General features: G+C 43.6%; 1 protein-coding gene across 1 annotated transcript in view; it reads right to left on the reverse strand.

The window, feature by feature from the left end:
- Window positions 1-18,980, reverse strand: part of CPT2 (carnitine palmitoyltransferase 2) — a 72,211-nt gene extending 53,231 nt beyond the window's left edge. The window contains exon 1 of the mRNA XM_069232651.1: window positions 18,489-18,980. Coding sequence (XP_069088752.1) covers window positions 18,489-18,658 — 170 coding nt within the window. The 5' untranslated portion in view covers window positions 18,659-18,980. The remainder of the gene's footprint in view (window positions 1-18,488) is intronic.
- Window positions 18,981-19,377: the final 397 nt, after the last annotated feature.

A 19,377-nucleotide genomic window follows, 5' to 3' on the forward strand; every position in this document is an offset into this window, starting at 1 on the left:
TTTTTTTAAGGAAACTAGATCCAGATTCGCACACATCGACTACCATCACTGGTTCAGGATTATTGGGATCCAATATGATATCTAAACTGCCTTGATCTTGCCAACCTAAAATTGCAGGACCTCTCTTCGCAACATACAATTTGCATAAACTAGATCTATCCTTGAATTCAAACAAACAAATGGTAAATCCCACTAAATCAATTTTCTCACCCGAAAATCCTTCAGGAGCGATATCAGGAAGGACCAGAATATCCCCTAATTTCTTTTGAAATTTATCAAACCACAACTGTTCATTAATAATAGTGTAAGGTGAGCCAGAATCTACATACATTTGAACTTCAATTCCACCAATAGTCATCATGCAAATAGGTTTCTTCCTGACTTTCACAGAATCAACATTTAGGACTGATTTGTCATTACTTCTGATGTTTAGAACAAACTTATTGTCATCATTTTTTTCCCATGGTAAAGTATCATCACACTCTTTCTCTACAAATTTGACTTCATTGAAAAGTTTCTTCCTACACACCTTAGAAAAATGTCCAACCACCCCGCATGAAGAACATTTCTGTTTTAATGCAGGACACAATTTGTTATTTGCTAAATGTGAGCTGCTGCCACAACGGAAACATTTAAGGTGTTCACTAGAAGTGCCCTTAACTACTTCTGTTTTTTTGCATGTATTCTGCCCTCGAATTTTAGAATTAACTTTATTTACACTCTCATCCAACTTAGATTCTTTGAGTATGACTTTAGCACTCCTAGAAGACATTTCAGCTTTCCTGACAATGTCAAGAATTTGTTGTAAGCTAGCATCTCCATTAACCCACAACCTTTCTTGAACAGAAGAATCATTAACGTGCATAACAATTTGATCTCTGATTAATTCTTCTTGTAACTGTCCAAAATTGCAATCTAACGATAACGTTCTAAGAGCAGCAAGATAATCATCAATAGTCTCATCAATTTCTTGTTTTCTGTGGAAAAATTTGTATCTTAGAATACCAATACATACTTTAGGGGAAAAATAATGGTCAAAAACACTGATAGCACTATCAAATGCATTTTGATCCCCTTCTCCACCCCCAGCTTTAGTTGCTTGGTTGTATGCCTTTAAACCTTCTGGGCCAACACAATGCAAGAAAATCCTTTTCTTTTGTTGGGGAGGCATGTCACCTTGGATATCAACAGTATCAATGTAATTGAGAAAGAATGCTTTCCATTCTGGCCACTTCATGCAGGGAGCGCCACCTGCAGGCCAGAACGATTGTGGAGGAGGAAGAGAAAAACTCTGGGCATACATATTGCTAATGCGTGCTACGAAGGTTGATCAGATAAGTTAAGTGAAGTAGCAATGACTACAATGGCACAGCGCGTGCAAGCAGCAGAGTCAAGGTGTTTCTCCGTAGTTAATCGTCCTGCTGTGACTGGTTGAACTGCTTCAGAGCGAAAGCATTAAATGGACGTAATAAATGTGGCGTAAAAAAACAGATGATAGAGAAAAAAAAAAAAAATAAATCCCACGAGATTGTAGTAGCACGAAGGAAGAGTTCAATGAAAAGCAGAGGACGTCCAACGACGGCATTCAGTTGACAGGTATCCACTGTTGCATCCACCGTTGCTAAATGATGTGCAACAAGGGCACAAGTCACAAGGTATCCAAACAACGGGAAACATGCAATGAAAACTTCCAACAGCGGCAAATTCGCGCTATACAGCGCGAGCCATAAGTCTCTAAAAAAACAAATAAAAGGAAAAAATGCCGCTAAACTTACGGCACAGTAAAATTGAAGAGAAGGAGCCGTCAGCAGGAACAACGATGAAGGAGTGATGGAAAAGAAATCCAGGAGGAAGAAAAAAACAAAAACAGAAGACACTGTAAAAAAAAAACACTGGAGGAGAACGAAGAGAAAACCTGGAATGCGGGTTCGGGAGTGGTGCAGCTCGTCACCACTTGTCAAGTAGTACACAAGTGGAGGAGGTAAGTATGATGTTTATTGCACCACTCCAGAGAAGCGTCCCACTCCTGGATCAGCAGGGAACAACTGCCGGACCGAGAGTGGAACGTTACATACATACACATCATAACAATGCACGCGTTGCCATGAACACAAAGTGGCAACCACGCGCGCACGACATAACAAATGTTGAAGAGGGTCTAGCAGTAGATCCGGGAAGGATGGAATTAACAAGGGAAAATCTATTGACAGTTCCAAAAGTGTGGGAAACCAAATTTGGGATTGCCAAAACGGGACTATGAGGGTGAGAGAGGCATGTTGACGTCTGGCATGAGCCAGGACCCTGTTGATCATTCTAAAAGGGGGAAAGGCGTAGTTGAGGGAATGAGACCAGTCTTGTGAGAAAGCATCTGATGCTAAGGCTAAGGGATCTGGGCGCCAACTGTAAAACTGAGGGAGCTGTGTGTTGAGTCGAGATGCAAATAGGTCTATGGAAAACGGACCCCATAGGGATTGTATGTTGTGGAACACTGAAGGGTGAATTTTCCAATCGCTGGAGTCTCGAAGGTGACGGGAGTGCCAGTCTGCCACCGTGTTGAGAACTCCTGGAAGATACTCTGCGTGTACCGAAAGATGGTGTGAGAGGCAAAATTCCCAAAAGCTCTTGGCTAGGTCTGCCAAAGGTTTGGACTTTGTACCCCCAAGATGGTTTATATATCTGACCGCGGATATATTGTCCATCCTGAGAAGGATTGCACAATGTACTTTGTGTTTTGCAAGACTTCTGATTGCAAAGGAGCCTGCAAGCATCTCTAAACAATTGATGTGCAATTTGGACTCCTCGGTTGACCATGTACCTCCAGTCGAGATGGGACCACAACGGGCTCCCCAGCCCAGATGACTTGCATCGGATTCTAACACAAGATCTGGGGCTGATGGAAAGATACTTTTTCCGTTCCAAGCATCTAAATGGTCTATCCACCATTGAAGCTCTGTGCGTGACTATGTCTAAAGGGACGAGATCGGAATACGAGTCCCTTTCTCAGGTGCTGAATCTTCAATCTTTGAAGTGAGCGATAGTGTAAGGGACCTGGAAAGATTGCCTGGATAGAGGAGGAGAGAAGACCTACAATTCGAGCTAGAGTTCGGAGGGAAATGAGAGAACTGCGGAGAATTTGTAAAATTTCTGATTTTATTTTTTACGAGGGTAGAAGAAGGGAAGCTGAGAGAGAATTGATCTGAAATCCCAGGAATTCTATGATTTGGGAGGGTATTAGGAGGGATTTTTCCCTGTTTTTAATAAAACCCAAGTCTTCCAACAGAGTGCAGGTCGTTTGAAGGTGGGCTAGAAGAGTTTGAGGTGACTGATTTAGGATGAGGATATCGTCTAGGTAAATTAATAATCTTATCCCCTGAGCTCTTAGAAAGGCTACTACGGGCTTCATGAGCTTGGTAAAGCACCACGGGGCTGACGATAGACCAAAGGGCAGAGAGGTAAAGTGATACGTTTGATCCGACCATTGAAATTGAAGAAATTTTCTGCATTCCGGATGAACAGGAACCACTAAATAAGCGTCCTGTAGATCCAGTCCGACCATCCAGTCGTTCTGAAGAAGTATGTCTCTGAGATGGAGAATTGTTTCCATTTTGAAATGCCGGTAAACTACGAACCGGTTGAAATGTTTTAAATTGATGACTGGACGCATCTTTTTGTTCTTCTTTTGAACAAGAAAAATAGGACTGATGAATCCCGACGGATGAGGATGAGTGGATGCAATCGCCTGTTTCTGCAATAGTGTGTCTACTTTGAGAGATATTAGAGGAATCATTTCTGTGGAAAATTGGGGAGGAGCTTGGAAAAAAGTTTGGACCGGAGTGGAATAAAGTTCTATTTTGTAACCTAGAACCGTGTTTAACACCCAAACATCTGCGGTTATTGATTGCAAATTTAACAGAAAATGGAAAATACGACCCCCTGTCAGGAAAGAACCGACTTGGAGGCTTACCTGCTGGGTTGGAGGTTCTGGAGTGTCTGTCGGACCTGGAACGATATCCTCTGCCCCGTTGGGGGTAGAATTGAGGTCTGAAGTCCTGCTGGTAGGAACTGTAATAGCCTCTGGAGCCTTGATTAGTGGAACCGCGGCCGGTAAAGCGACTCCTGCCTCTACCCGCCCTGGCAAAAACACGTTGGTGAAACATTTTCCTCATTGACTGTTGGCCTTTGTCTAATGAGGTAAAAGTAGCCACGTATTTGCCGAGATCTTTTATGAAGGAATCTCCAAAACGTTGTCCATCTGATTGAAGTTGGGGTTGAACGGATGGCAAATTAATGAGTTTGGAGTCTAGTTTGATAAGTAGGCCTTTGCGCCTCTCGTGTATGAGGGAGGAATTTGCATTTCCTAGAAGGCAGAAGCAACGTTGAACCCATAATGATAATTCTTCCAGGTCTAGAAAGGAACCTCTAGTCTGGCTGATTCGACGAGATCAAAAATCCTAGTAAGTGGACCTGTAATGTCTAAAAGTTTGTCCTGGCAAGAGGACCATGCTTTGTCCACGCTTTGCGGGGGTCTTTACCCTGTTTGGTGAAGAAAGTCAGCATTTGTTGATCAATGGTAGGGGTGATAGTGGCCTTGTTGGAAAGTACAGGACGAGGGCACTCTGACTTTAAATTTAGATCTAGTTTGTTTATCTAGAGGTGAGAATAGTTTTTGTGCCACATAACAGCCCACATGGTCAGCCGGAAACCACTCAGTAGAATTGGGGTGATGAATTTGAGAGGGATCAAACATAGGGAACCCTTCTGAATCAAAAAGAGAAGGAGTAGCAGACGCTACTTTTGATTTTTTGGGAGGAGGCATGGAAAAAGAATCATCATCGTCCTTGTCAGATATATATGAATCTGAATCTACATCAGGCATGTCCTCATCTGTAATGGGAAAAAAACGGCCACAGCACACAGAGAGTAATGTCCAACAGTGAAACCAGCAAAGATATTGCTGGTGTGGTACTGTAGGTTCGGAGAGGAATTGTGTTGAAATGAGTCTCAAATCCGGTTTGTAGATGTTGTCTTTATTTGTAGATGCTTAGAAAGCATTAAATCATCGTGGAGATACAGCCAACACGTGTTTCGTCACACAGGTGACTTTATCAAGGCTGCAATACAGTAATGACAACAAGTATTGGATACATATCTGTGTATTGTACTCCAGTGTAAAAACCAGAGAACGTAACTATTAGGTGCGAGTTTGTGTAGGTGAGCAATAGAAAAAACATGGCTATAGAGGTGAGTAGTGACGGGAACCCAATTAGGCAACATGAAAATACTAAGTAATACTCCGTGGTAATGTGAATAATGTCTAAAAGACATAAGTATTTAGAAAGTTAAAATTGTAGGCACTAAATAGTGCTGTGTGCACGCAATAGGTGTGCAAAGTGGTAGAATATTGCAAGAATAAGAGAAAGCAGGGAGATAAAGACAGTATAGACAACACAAAAGGGGGGAGATGAGGCTAGGTGCATGAAAAAGCTAGAAGGAGTACTGAGGTAGGTGTGACCCGAAGGGCATAGTTGAAGGGTAAAGTGATTACCTGGGGCTGTTGGTTTTTGAGTGGGTAAGTGGTGGTGTATGGTGACGAAGTATCTCTGTACTTAATGAATAGGGCTGTAAAAAAGTTAATGTAATGAGACAAAGAGAGAAGAAGTAATGTAATAGACGGAGGGGATAGGTAATAGTGTGTAACAGGACAGTTGGAAAAAAGCGTAGAGAAAGAAAAAAGAAAAGAAAATAATGGAAAGTAAACTAAGCAAGTCCGGAGGAGAGATTGGTGGGAAAAGTTAGATAGGAGAGAAAAGAAAAGCTATATATATATAGATATGACATTAAAATGGTTAGTGAGAACATACCTGAGTTGGATGGTATAGAACTGTAATTAGAATGGCTGCGCCAAGCAGCTACAGGTACGTAGGTAAGAGGCTTGTTTGGTAATGAAGATTGGGGAGGCCCTGATAAGCCTGAAAAGTAACCTAGAATTTATAGCAGGGAAGAAAAAGTAGAGTGTAATGAAAGGGCAGGATAAATGGCACCAAAAGACTAGAAATGGAGATAACTATAAAAGAGAAGGTAATGGGGAAAGCGGGGTGTAACCGTAAGCGTAAAACGAATATGGAGTAAAGGCCTTGTACAGCCGGCATGTATAAAAGGTACACAGCGAATGCTCAAACGGTTAAATAAAGGTAATTAAGTTAAGAGAAAATTGAGCCAAAGTTTAACTTGCGACTAGTTTGAGTAAAAACGAGTCGGGGCGCGCGGTGATACCATGCTGGGCATGTGGCCCCAAAATTAGATACACCAAGTTTTGAAAAAAATATAATAGAGAAAGTCCGAATCCTGGTAGGTGGCATTTGAGGGATCAGAAAATGAGTAATGGTATGAACCCGAACGTAAGCGATGGTAATAACGGTCGCAGCGAGATAAGTGGTGGGGCGAGTTGAAAACTTACCAGTAAGAAGCGAAGCGGTGAGCACTCCAGTATTCGTACGAGCGTGTATTGTGCTGCGAGGAGAGTAACCGCCTGGTTAAGTAGAGGGTGGCCATGTGGTGGATATAAAAGAGGGACTAGTCTAAAAAGGCTAAGACGTCGACCAACGTGGGTGTAGCAGGGCTATGAAGGTAAAGACGGCGGCCATCTTGAGTGAGGACTCCGAGATGGCGTGCAATAATGATAGTAGGAAAGAGCAAAGGCAGAAGAGTAATAACTAAGGATGTCACAAAGAATAAATTGGTGCTAGGTACCGAGAGAGTGCCTAGATGGCCAGTAGGAAAGGTGGAATCAAGACTTATGGAACGTGATAACGTAAGGGTGTCTGCAGATAATGCAATGCAGGGACACCAGGAGGCGTAAGAAGAGATGTGCCAACAGGCTGGCGGTGCTCCCACGAGCATTCTGACCGCGGCGGTTCAGCCGCGGTCAGAAGCGGAAAGTCGGCGGTCTCCCACCGACTTTCCGCTGCTCGGGGGAATCCTCCATGGCTGCGGAGAGCGCTCCGCAGCCATGGGGATTCTGACACCCCCTACCGCCATCCTGTTCCTGGCGGGAGACAGGATGGCGGTAGGGGGTGCTGCGGGCCCCTGGGGGCCCCTGCAGTGCCCATGCCCATGGCATGGGAACTGCAGGGGCCCCCGTAATAGGGCCCCGCAAAGTATTTCAGTGTCTGCCATGCAGACACTGAAATACGCGACGGGTGCAAACTGCACCCGTCGCACCCCTGCAACTACGCCGGCTCAATTCTGAGCCGGCGTCCTCGTTGCAGGGGCATTTCCTCTGGGCCGGCGGGCGCTCTTTTGGAGAGCGCCCGCCGGCCCAGAGGAAATGTTAGAATGGCCGCCGCGGTCTTGTGACCGCGGTGCGGTCATTTGGCGGCGGAACCTTGGCGGACGGCCTCCGCCGTCCGCCAAGGTTAGAATCAGGCCCTTAGTTTTATCGCTATTTGCACATGCCACACAACTCTTCACTGTTTCTTCTACCTGCCTATCCATCCCTGGCCACCAAAATGACTGTCTTACCTTTCTCTTCATCATTCCTCGACCTAAATGTCCTTGATGTGTGATTTCAATAATGTGCTTCAGCACACCTTCTGGAGGAACAATTTGATCTCTCCTTAATAATTTTCCATTCTGTACACTTAACTGATCTTTAACTTTGAAGTAGCAAGACACATCACTACTTTGTTCATCTTCCTTCTTCCACCCATTGATCACTTTACTTTCCACCTTACTCATAATAGGATCATTTGATCTTGCATTTTCCCACTCACCCTCACTCACTGCCAGTTCTCCTAAAATTGTTCACACAAAATTTCCAATTTCTTCTCTTATAACCTCATCCACAATTATCGGCCTTCTTGACATTGTTGCTTAATTCTACTAATACTGTGAACTACTGTTTATCCCATCAATGCGCTTATGTTCATTTACAAATGTATCAACTGTTACTCCTTTTACTGCACGTCACGGTCTTCACCTGTATATGTTCTACTTGCCATCACGATGGTATAGTGCACCCATATGTATTACGTTGTTTGTTTTATCCTCTCAATATAACACATGCTAATGGCTCATACACATCTCTTCTTACGCCTCCTGGTGTCCCTGCATTGCATTATCTGCAGACACCCTTACGTTATCACGTTCCATAAGTCTTGATTCCACCTTTCCTACTGGCCATCTAGGCACTCTCTCGGTACCTAGCACCAATTTATTCTTTGTGACATCCTTAGTTATTACTCTTCTGCCTTTGCTCTTTCCTACTATCATTATTGCACGCCATCTCGGAGTCCTCACTCAAGATGGCCGCCGTCTTTACCTTCATAGCCCTGCTACACCCACGTTGGTCGACGTCTTAGCCTTTTTAGACTAGTCCCTCTTTTATATCCACCACATGGCCACCCTCTACTTAACCAGGCGGTTACTCTCCTCGCAGCACAATACACGCTCGTACGAATACTGGAGTGCTCACCGCTTCGCTTCTTACTGGTAAGTTTTCAACTCGCCCCACCACTTATCTCGCTGCGACCGTTATTACCATCGCTTACGTTCGGGTTCATACCATTACTCATTTTCTGATCCCTCAAATGCCACCTACCAGGATTCGGACTTTCTCTATTATATTTTTTTCAAAACTTGGTGTATCTAATTTTGGGGCCACATGCCCAACATGGTATCACCGCGCGCCCCGACTCGTTTTTACTCAAACTAGTCGCAAGTTAACCTTTGGCTCAATTTTCTCTTAACTTAATTACCTTTATTTAACCGTTTGAGCATTCGCTGTGTACCTTTTATACATGCCGGCTGTACAAGGCCTTTACTCCATATTCGTTTTACGCTTACGGTTACACCCAGCTTTCCCCATTACCTTCTCTTTTATAGTTATCTCCATTTCTAGTCTTTTGGTGCCATTTATCCTGCCCTTTCATTACACTCTACTTTTTCTTCCCTGCTATAAATTCTAGGTTACTTTTCAGGCTTATCAGGGCCTCCCCAATCTTCATTACCAAACAAGCCTCTTACCTACGTACCTGTAGCTGCTTGGCGCAGCCATTCTAATTACAGTTCTATACCATCCAACTCAGGTATGTTCTCACTAACCATTTTAATGTCATATCTATATATATAGCTTTTCTTTTCTCTCCTATCTAACTTTTCCCACCAATCTCTCCTCCGGACTTGCTTAGTTTACTTTCCATTATTTTCTTTTCTTTTTTCTTTCTCTACGCTTTTTTCCAACTGTCCTGTTACACACTATTACCTATCCCCTCCGTCTATTACATTACTTCTTCTCTCTTTGTCTCATTACATTAACTTTTTTACAGCCCTATTCATTAAGTACAGAGATACTTCGTCACCATACACCACCACTTACCCACTCAAAAACCAACGGCCCCAGGTAATCACTTTACCCTTCAACTATGCCCTTCAACTATGCCCTTCGGGTCACACCTACCTCAGTACTCCTTCTAGCTTTTTCATGCACCTAGCCTCATCTCCCCCCTTTTGTGTTGTCTATACTGTCTTTATCTCCCTGCTTTCTCTTATTCTTGCAATATTCTACCACTTTGCACACCTATTGCGTGCACACAGCACTATTTAGTGCCTACAATTTTAACTTTCTAAATACTTATGTCTTTTAGACATTATTCACATTACCACGGAGTATTACTTAGTATTTTCATGTTGCCTAATTGGGTTCCCGTCACTACTCACCTCTATAGCCATGTTTTTTCTATTGCTCACCTACACAAACTCGCACCTAATAGTTACGTTCTCTGGTTTTTACACTGGAGTACAATACACAGATATGTATCCAATACTTGTTGTCATTACAGTATTGCAGCCTTGATAAAGTCACCTGTGTGACGAAACACGTGTTGGCTGTATCTCCACGATGATTTAATGCTTTCTAAGCATCTACAAATAAAGACAACATCTACAAACCGGATTTGAGACTCATTTCAACACAATTCCTCTCCGAACCTACAGTACCACACCAGCAATATCTTTGCTGGTTTCACTGTTGGACATTACTCTCTGTGTGCTGTGGCCGTTTTTTTCCCATTGTCGTTCTAGGGTACTCCTAGTACCTAATTGGTGCCTACCGGGCAGTAAGGCACCTGGCCGATTTGCACCGGACTTTACTCATATTCAATTTATCTCAACTATCTGTTTACTACCTAGAAGTGCGGCACCTCTCACCCTTACTGCCCTTATTTCTTATGTCCTCATCTGTATCCTGAATAACGGAAGAAATAACAGGAAGAACATTACGTTCCTTTGATTTCCGTTTTAAAAAAGATTTTGGAGCCATATTTTTATACTCCTTGGTAGGAGCCTTGTGAGGAACCGCGTCCTCTGGCGTGTGTGAGAAGGTCTCACTTTCCATTTGCATCCCCGCACCTGGCCTTGCTGGTGGACGTATACTGCATTCCCCCGCAGTCTGGGCCGATTTGGAGATTAAATTAGAAAAATTATTCTCCAGATTTTTTGATAATTTTTGTAATGAGGAAGATACTGCCTGATGGACAGAACTTCTAATAAAATTACAGAGTTCATGTTGTATATCTTCCAATTCAGTGGAAGAACCCTGCTCCATTGTGGAAGTGCCAGGTTCCATGGTGACTAAAATTAAGAAAAATTTCTATGTAAGTCAAGGAACAACCAAATTATATCCAAAATTGAAATAAATAAATTTGTTATAATTTAAAAGGGTGACAAACTTTGCCAGGAAAAACGGAGTCCCTTTAAGTAAAAAGGGGAAATGAAAAACAGAGCTATGGGTGTGGGAGGGGTTAATGGTACCCAAATGTCGAGTTGGAACAACAAAACGTTGTTTAGGAGAAAGAACGAGTGTCTAAACGAAGCACCCTTCGCTCGGCGTCCTCTCCTCAGGAGCAATCCAAAAGACGGTTGCAGCCTGAGGCAGAGGAATGCCTGGAATTTGGGGCGCGTTGCGCGCTACAATATAAACAACATCTGCGCGTTGACAGATGGAGCGTTTAGCTCATAACAGCGCGAGCGCTGTGTACGAACGAACGTCAAGTAAAACACACATGCGGCAACTTGCCAAAGACAAAGTATGCTTGGAAAGTGCAATATCATCAAATGAGCAACATTACATGAATAAATAACAAAAGGAGTGTGAATAAATGAAAGTGCGACTTATCTTGACTGCAGCAGCAAGAAAAGAGGGCTGTTTGCAGTCAAGTGATGTCACAGTGGCTTAGCGTTATTACTATTGGTTCTGGTGTGTTTTGAACTACGTTTCTAATCCCATTGGCTACAGATGTTAAGCCTTATGGGATTTGTAGTTTCTTGACTGCTGCTCATTAAATAAAGCGAGAAAAGAAACGCATAATAGGAGCCTCCGGTCTTGTCATAAAATTAATAATCTAGAGCATACTTCATAACCCTTAATATGACATATTACTACATTAACCTAATACATTTCCAATATTTCGTAAGTATTAATCATTAATTAGTACATTTCGTGAACACTAATGGCCATTCTTCGAGGTCACAATTTCAAATGTGTGCATTATTTTTCTCTACGTTATTCATTTCCTACAAAGTTAATTATTCAAAATACATAAACACTTGTTGTGAAGTTCGAATGACAGGAAACTAGGATTGCTCTAACTTCGCTTTTATTTAAGATAAATGTGGACACAGACGCGTTGCGGTATCCCCTGCTAGCGTCTGGCTGCTTCTTCTTCATTATCAACCAACACCCTCGAATCCCAACACATTCTTAACATGGAATTGCCGGCATGAGGAACGTGCCGACAATTCTAAGAATACAACAACACTCATTAATAATGTAGATTTTCCTAGTAAGTTATGACGGAAAGTCTTAATTTTATTAAAGACACGGAGGCGAATATTATGCGTTCTTTTCATGCTTTAATATTAACAGCAGCAGTCAAGAAACTACAACTCCCATGAAGGTTAGGATTGGACTAACCAATGGGAGCAAAACAGTAACTAAAACTAGACCAATAGGAACTGGCCATAAACCATAGAGAGTACCCTTGACTGCAAGCAGCCCTCTTTTCTTGAACGAGCAAGTCAAATAGTGTCATTAAATAAAGGGTAAATAAGACCAATTATTGCAAAAGCCAACAAAAAGGAGCAAATGTCTTGTAGCAAAGTGAAGAGCCGAAAGGATGATGGGTGAGGAAACTGAGCCTGGAAGTGTTGAGATGACGTCTCCGGAGGCCTCTTCATGAAGAAGGAACTGATTGAACTGGCGGCGTTATCCGGAAGCTGGAGGCAACGCTGGAGTCGCTGGGAGGGAAAGAAAAAAGTACAATTAATAGAAGTACTGTGGTGGGATAATATTCGCCTCCGTGTCTTTAATAAAATTAAGACTTTCCGTCATAACTTACTAGGAAAATCTACATTTTATGACAAGACCGGAGGCTCTATTATGCGCGTTTAAAGCTTATCAATAACCAGAGAAGAAGCAGTTCTAACAGGTTTACAATAGAAGGTTTTGAAAACATTATCGTTTGACCAATCTGCTGACCTGAGAATGTCCTCCAAGCTGGACCCAAGGGCGAAAGCTTTGGAGGCCATGGCTCCTCTGGAAGAATGTGCTCCAAACACAGAAATGTCAATACCAGCCAAGGACATAGTCATTTTAATCCAGCGGGCCAGAGTTGCCGAAGTCACTGGACCATGAGGTTTTCGAAAGGAGATCAGTAATTGAGTGGAAGAGGACTTTCTCAGGACAGCAGTTCTATTTTCATATTCTTTTAAACAAAGACCCACACATAACTTAGGTTTGTCAGGAAAGAAAGGATAGAAAACGGAGTGTAAATTAGTTTTGGTACGTTTGGAAATGTGAAATAGAACCCCAGAAGGCAAGAATTGACGGGCAGAAACATCTAAGGACCTAACGTCCGAAGTCCTTTTAATAGAAATTAAGCAAAGCAGCATAGTAAGCTTGGCGGAGAGCATCTTAAGAGAAAGACTTGGATTATCCGGCCAAGAAAGAAAAAGATTTAACACAAGGGAAACGTCCCAAATATGTGAGTACTTGGCCGAGGGGGGTTTGGAGAGTTTGACTCCTTTGAGGAGACGACAGATCAGTGGATGGGACCCGACCGGGTTACCATCAATGTTTTCGTGGTTCATGGATATAGCTGATCTGTAAAGGTTGATAGTGCGATAAGACTTACCTAGGCCTGCCTGGGCGGCTAGGAAATTAATAATGAGGTTCAGATCTGCTGAAAAGGGATTGGAACATTTTCCCAAACACCAGCTTGTCCAAAGAGCCCAGGCTGATTTATAGGCCCGCCTGGTACCGGGTGCCCATGCGTTATTAATGAACTCTGAAGCTTCTGCCGAAATAGAATGGGTCTGCCGGGCAGACCGGAAATGAGCCAGGCCGAGACGATTAGAGGAGAGTGGTCGAGGATGAGATTGTGAGGGTGACCAAAAGGATCTAGAATGATGGACGGGAAAGTCGGAAGTAAGATGGGAAAATCCACCGTTAACTCCAGAAGAGGAGGAAACCAAACTTGGGATTGCCAAAAGGGAGTCAACAGAACGATGGAAGCCTTCTGACGTCTGACCTGGTTCAGGACTCTGTTGATGAGGATAAATGGAGGGAAGGCATAGTTGAGGGAACCGGACCAGTCTTGTAGGAAGGCGTCCGTGGCTAACGCTAGAGGGTCCGGGCGCCAGCTGAAGAAGAGAGGAAGCTGGGTGTTGAGTCTGGACGCAAAGAGATCTACGTGGAAAGGACCCCATTTGCGTTCTATCTGATAAAAGACCGACTGATGTAATTTCCAATCGCTGGAATCCGGGAATACCAGTCTGCATTGGAATTTAGCGAACCCGGAAGATATTCTGCTAGTAGAGAGAATTTGTGGGACAAGCAAAATTCCCAGAGGCTCTTGGCCAGAAGGGCCAGGGGTTTGGATCTGGTGCCCCCTAAATGGTTTATGTAACGCACGGCTGAGATGTTGTCCATACGGAGCAGAATGGAGCAGCGTGCCCTGTTTTTTGTGAAGCTTTTGATTGCAAAGGAGCCTGCAAGAAGCTCTAAACAGTTTATGTGCAATCTGGACTCCTCTGCGGACCATATTACCGCCAGTCGATATTGACCCACAGCGGGCGCCCCAGCCCGTGAGACTTGCATCGGATTCTAACACAAGATCGGGCACAGAGGGGAAGATGGGTCTGCCGTTCCAAGCCTCTAAATGGGATATCCACCATTGAATTTCCAGCTGGGATTCCTGGTCTAGAGAGACAAGGTCGGAAAAGGCCAGACCTCGACGGAGATGAAGGATTTTGAGGCGCTGGAGGGCACGGTAGTGAAGGGGTCCCAGAAAGATAGCCTGGATAGAGGACGAGAGGAGGCCGACTATCCTTGCGAGAGCCCTGAGAGAAATAGTATCTTTTTGAAGAGTTAAAATTAGTTCCTTTTTTATTGCGGAAATTTTGGAACGAGGAAGGAAAAGAGCCGCAGAAACGGAATCGATTTGGAAGCCCAGGAAGTCTATTTGTTGACAAGGCAGGAGAACTGACTTTTCGTAATTTATTAGGAAACCAAGATCTGACAGGAGAGTGGATGTAAGCCGGAGATGGGTCAGTAAAGATGATTTGCTCTGATGCATGATCAGAATGTCGTCTAGGTAGATAATGAGTCTGATGCCTAGGGAGCGAAGGAAGGTAACGACTGGTTTCAATAGTTTTGTGAAGCACCAGGGTGCTGAAGATAAACCGAACGGGAGAGAGGAAAAATGATAAGTTTTTGAGCCCCAGAGGAATTGCAGAAATTTCCGGTGTGACGGATGAATAGGAATGGTAAGGTATGCATCCTGTAAGTCTAATCTGACTAACCAATCGAATTGGAGCAAAATGTCCCTGAGATGGATAATGGTTTCCATCTTGAAGTGTCGATAGACGACAAATTGGTTGAACGATCGCAGGTTGATGACCGGCCTTAACTTTTTGTTCTTTTTGTGACCGAGAAAAATGGAGCTGATGAATCCGGAAGGGTCTGGAGAACAAAGGTGAATGGCGCCCTTTTCTAAGAGCGATTGAATCTCTGAGGATATTAGAGAGGACATTTCTAGAGAAAACTTTGGAAAAGGAGGAAGGCAGAGTTGAACGGGAGGAGAGAGGAATTCGATCTGGTATCCCAGAACTGTGGAAAGAACCCAAGGGTCTGTAGAAATTGACTTCCATTTCGGAAGAAAGAAACGAAGACGCCCTCCCACGGGAGGGCCAGAAGGTAGGCTTACCTGAATTAACGGCCGGTCTGGAGAGACGTTGGCCACGGTTGCGGAACCCTCTAGATCGTTGCGGGTAGAATTGGGGTTTGAACTCGTGGTAGTATGAATTGAAGGAGGAATTGGCGGATCCTCTAGAGCCTTGATTCCTGTATGAGCGGCCGGTAAAGCGGCTCCTACCTCTACCGGCCCGGGAAAAAACACGCTGGTTGAAGACCTTTTTGAGATTCTGTTGGGCTTTGTCCAGAGAAGAGAATGTGGACACGAAACGACTGACTTCCTTGATGAAATTGTCACCGAAGAGTTTTCCTTCAGCTTGAATGCCAGGATCTCGAGAAGCGAAGTTGGCTAGCTTGGGATCCATTTTGAGAAGAAGGCCCTTACGCCTTTCATGAATAATAGCAGCGTTAGCATTGACCAGGAAACAAAAGGCTCTTTGAATCCAAAGAGAAAGGTCCAAGGGATCAATAGGAGAGTCATCTAACCTGGCAGATTCAGCTAGATTGAAAATTCTTGCCAGAGGACCCACCACATCCAGGAGCTTGTCCTGGCACGTGGTCCAGGCCTTATCCACTCCTTTGCGAGGGTCCTTACCAAATTTAGTAAAGAAAGTAATAAGAGAGTCATCTATAATAGGAGTTGCAGTAATATTAGAATTTAAAGACGGTCTGGGGCATTCAGATTTCAATTTGGATCTTGTCTGTTTATCCAGAGGGAGACGTAAACGGGAGGCAATGTAATCTCCTACATGGTCCAAAGGGAGCCATTCCGTCGAGTTCGGGTGGTGTATGAGAGATGGGTCGAACATAGGGACACCCTTCGCGTCGACAACACTAGAAGAGGGGCCAGCAACCAAAATTTTCCTACGTTTGGGGGAAGGGGATGAAGGAGAAACACCCTCTTCAGGAGTATCAGACTGGGATAAGACATCCATGTCCTCGTCATCTGTGTCCAAAATTTGTGAGATTACAATCTTTTTAGGCGCAATAATATGTTTTGATTTTGCTTTGCATTTGGATTGAGAAGCCGAGTTTTTTGAAGGAATCCCCTCCTTAGAAGGAGGCCTGGGAGGAACCAAGTCCTCAGTCTGGCGTGAGGGAACCTCACTTTCCGTTTGTGCGCCTTTGCTCAATTTAGAAGAAAATAGCTTTCGTTTTCTGCTTTCCCCCGCAGAATGGGCCATAGATTTGGACACCATGGACAGAACAGAGTTTTCAATGTTCTTTGACATCTTGTCCATGGAAGCCTTCATGGCTTGCTTGACAGAGGACTGGATAAATTTATTAAGATCCTGTGAAAAGGATCCCTCATCCTCCTCAGAGGCAGACCTGGAAGGGGAACTCCCCAAATCCATAATACAAGGAAAATGTGCCAAAACTCAGTAAAAATACAGCTAAATACTGTGGGCAAAAAACGCCCTCAAGAAAATGGCAACAATGGGGTTAACAGAATTAATAGGAGCAACACGCTCCACAAGCTGAAAAATGACTCCTCCCCTGGGCGGGGACTAGACGTTGTCGAAAAACACAGAGAAGAACGAAGAACCGCTAATGAGCGGTCGCGAGTTGCTGAAGGCGAAGCTGGAGGTGCGCGGAGGAGAAAAAGAAGAGTCTGGCCGCTGTCTGAGCCGGACGCACGGACGAGAGCTGCGGTCTGGAAACGGTAAGATTCTTCTCGAGCAGCGCGCAGATAAACGCGATGAGGCAACGAGGGAAGAGCGCAACAGAACGCTCAAGACGGCGCGCGGCAACACAATGGTTTGAGCCCGGGGGGGCTGAAACGAAATAGATAAAAGGCGGAATAACGGGTGCAAAGCGGCAAGAAGCTAAGATAAAAGCCACATTTAGAATGGGGACAGTAAAATATGCAAACCCAAAAGGAGAAGAAACAGTAAAACAGAATAAACAGAGCAGTAAATATCAAGACGACCAAAGAGAGTACTTATCTTGACTGCGAGCAGCAAGAAAAGAGGGCTGCTTGCAGTCAACGGTACTCTCTATGGTTTATGGCCAGTTCCTATTGGTCTAGTTTTAGTTACTGTTTTGCTCCCATTGGTTAGTCCAATCCTAACCTTCATGGGAGTTGTAGTTTCTTGACTGCTGCTGTTAATATTAGAGCATGAAAAGAACGCATAATAGAGCCTCCGGTCTTGTCATAAAATTTCTAATTAAGACATCTGCTTCAACACTTCCAGCATACTAAAGACCATGAACTGCTCACTTCCTTCTCTCGCCATTTCATCCATCACATTGTCTCCCATAACACCATAAGTAAAAACGCACGATATGGAAACACTTTCATTGTAAGATCAGAAAACTAAGACAAAACCCTTCCAACCTCACACCCCACAAAGTGTAGCTCCTCCAAGTAGGCAAGCGCTTCAGTGCCCTAGATAGGGGCAGTAAGTGTTATACAAACGCTACAATACAATAGCTCAAATATAAATAAAACCATACCTTTTATTGTTTAAAATATTTGAACGTGTGCACAAGGGCATAAATAAAACTTTCAGCAAAAGGAACAGGATATGGGCGTCATTAAATGAGATACCTGGTCCTGCGGCCTTTTTCCTTTTAATCTAGCCAATTGCTCGGTTACTGGTAAAACGGTTCCCCACTACTGACAACTGTTCAATTGTGTCTAATCTTTGGGAGCTAGAAATGTTTGAGAATAACAACTGCGTGTTTGACAGAATTATGTGCGGACGGAGATGCGGTACATTTGAAGCATCTCATCGGCATGGACTTGGATGAGGTGGCAGGATGGCTGAACGGGGTGGATGTTACAGAACAACCAAACCTTGGATCCCTCTTTCACCAACAACAAGCGTAACATTAAACTAGGTCACTAAAATACTAAACTGGAGACTTACATAGTCTCCATCAATATCTAAACGACAGAATTTTTACCAGTAGACACAGACTTGTAAAACAAGTTATACTAGTTTAAACTACCTCTTTCCCATTGCCCATTTCACCTTTCACCTACATGTCTCTGCACTGCCCTCTACATGAAGCTGATCTCCGCGCTTAGCCAACATTCAAAGCAGATTAATAGGAGTCCTGGCGTAATTCTCATAAGTAAAAATTAGAATTAAAAATGTGGACAAGTTAGACATGATTTACGAGCTGCTTTAGCACAGTTGAACGACTTACGAGCCGCATGTTAATAAATAAAATCATTACTATAATTGCATGTTTCAGTTTTTAGGACCATACCCCCGCTGAATGTTCTTACCTTGGCAGGCTTTTCTGGTAGTGCATAGTGGGGACAATACTTCTGCACAGGTATTCTGGGTCTGCCCTGCTGCTGTAAAACCGAAGCATGCACAGTGCAGGGGCAGCAGGGGCCATAGGCAGAAGTGATGCACTTCTGTTCAACTGGGATGCAATCAATACCTTAGCCATAACTGCGGAAAACAGCTACCCAAACAAAAAATAGAGATGCAAACACACAGTCCCCTATTTAGCCCTATGGAAGAGAGGCTCCAGCTCTTCAGGACTTTGACCCTTCTTCCTCCTTTCAACACTGACCTACTATAGAAATAGAAAAAGGACCAACTTTAGGTAGGCGGCAACACAGAAATACACTGCCACTGGTACCCCCGGGGTGCGAATAGAAAACATATCTAGCAACTGATCCAAATTGATCCATGCTGCATTGGTATGACTCTCATTCTCTCTCGCTCGCTCGCTCTCTCTCTCTCTCTCTCTCTCTCTCGCTCTAAACACCGAAGAAGGACTACTGTCATCAACGAGGACGTTTAGCTTGCCTCATTTCTTTAGCTAATATGAGGGCCATCTTTAACTGCTCATGTTTATCATGGGAATGAGGAAATGCGGGTTTCTAAGCCTACCTACTCTATGAGGCTTAGTAGCAGAGCTTCATTCTTATCAAAATTATTTTATATCACTAAACCAATACAATTAATTTTTATTCTTGCATTTGTGTAAAAAAAAAGGAGAAAAATATATCTTAAAACTGTTCCAAACTTTTTTTTTTTAAACACACTCGTTCTGTATTATTTACTAATTTACTTACGTTTTAAAAATGCGCACAGTTTATGTTTCATTTCTCTTTCCCACGATTCTTATTTGCACAGGTATATTGATGTGGCAGTTTTGGA

This window comes from Pleurodeles waltl, chromosome 4_2, assembly GCF_031143425.1.
Source record: "Pleurodeles waltl isolate 20211129_DDA chromosome 4_2, aPleWal1.hap1.20221129, whole genome shotgun sequence".
NCBI lineage: Eukaryota > Metazoa > Chordata > Amphibia > Caudata > Salamandridae > Pleurodeles > Pleurodeles waltl.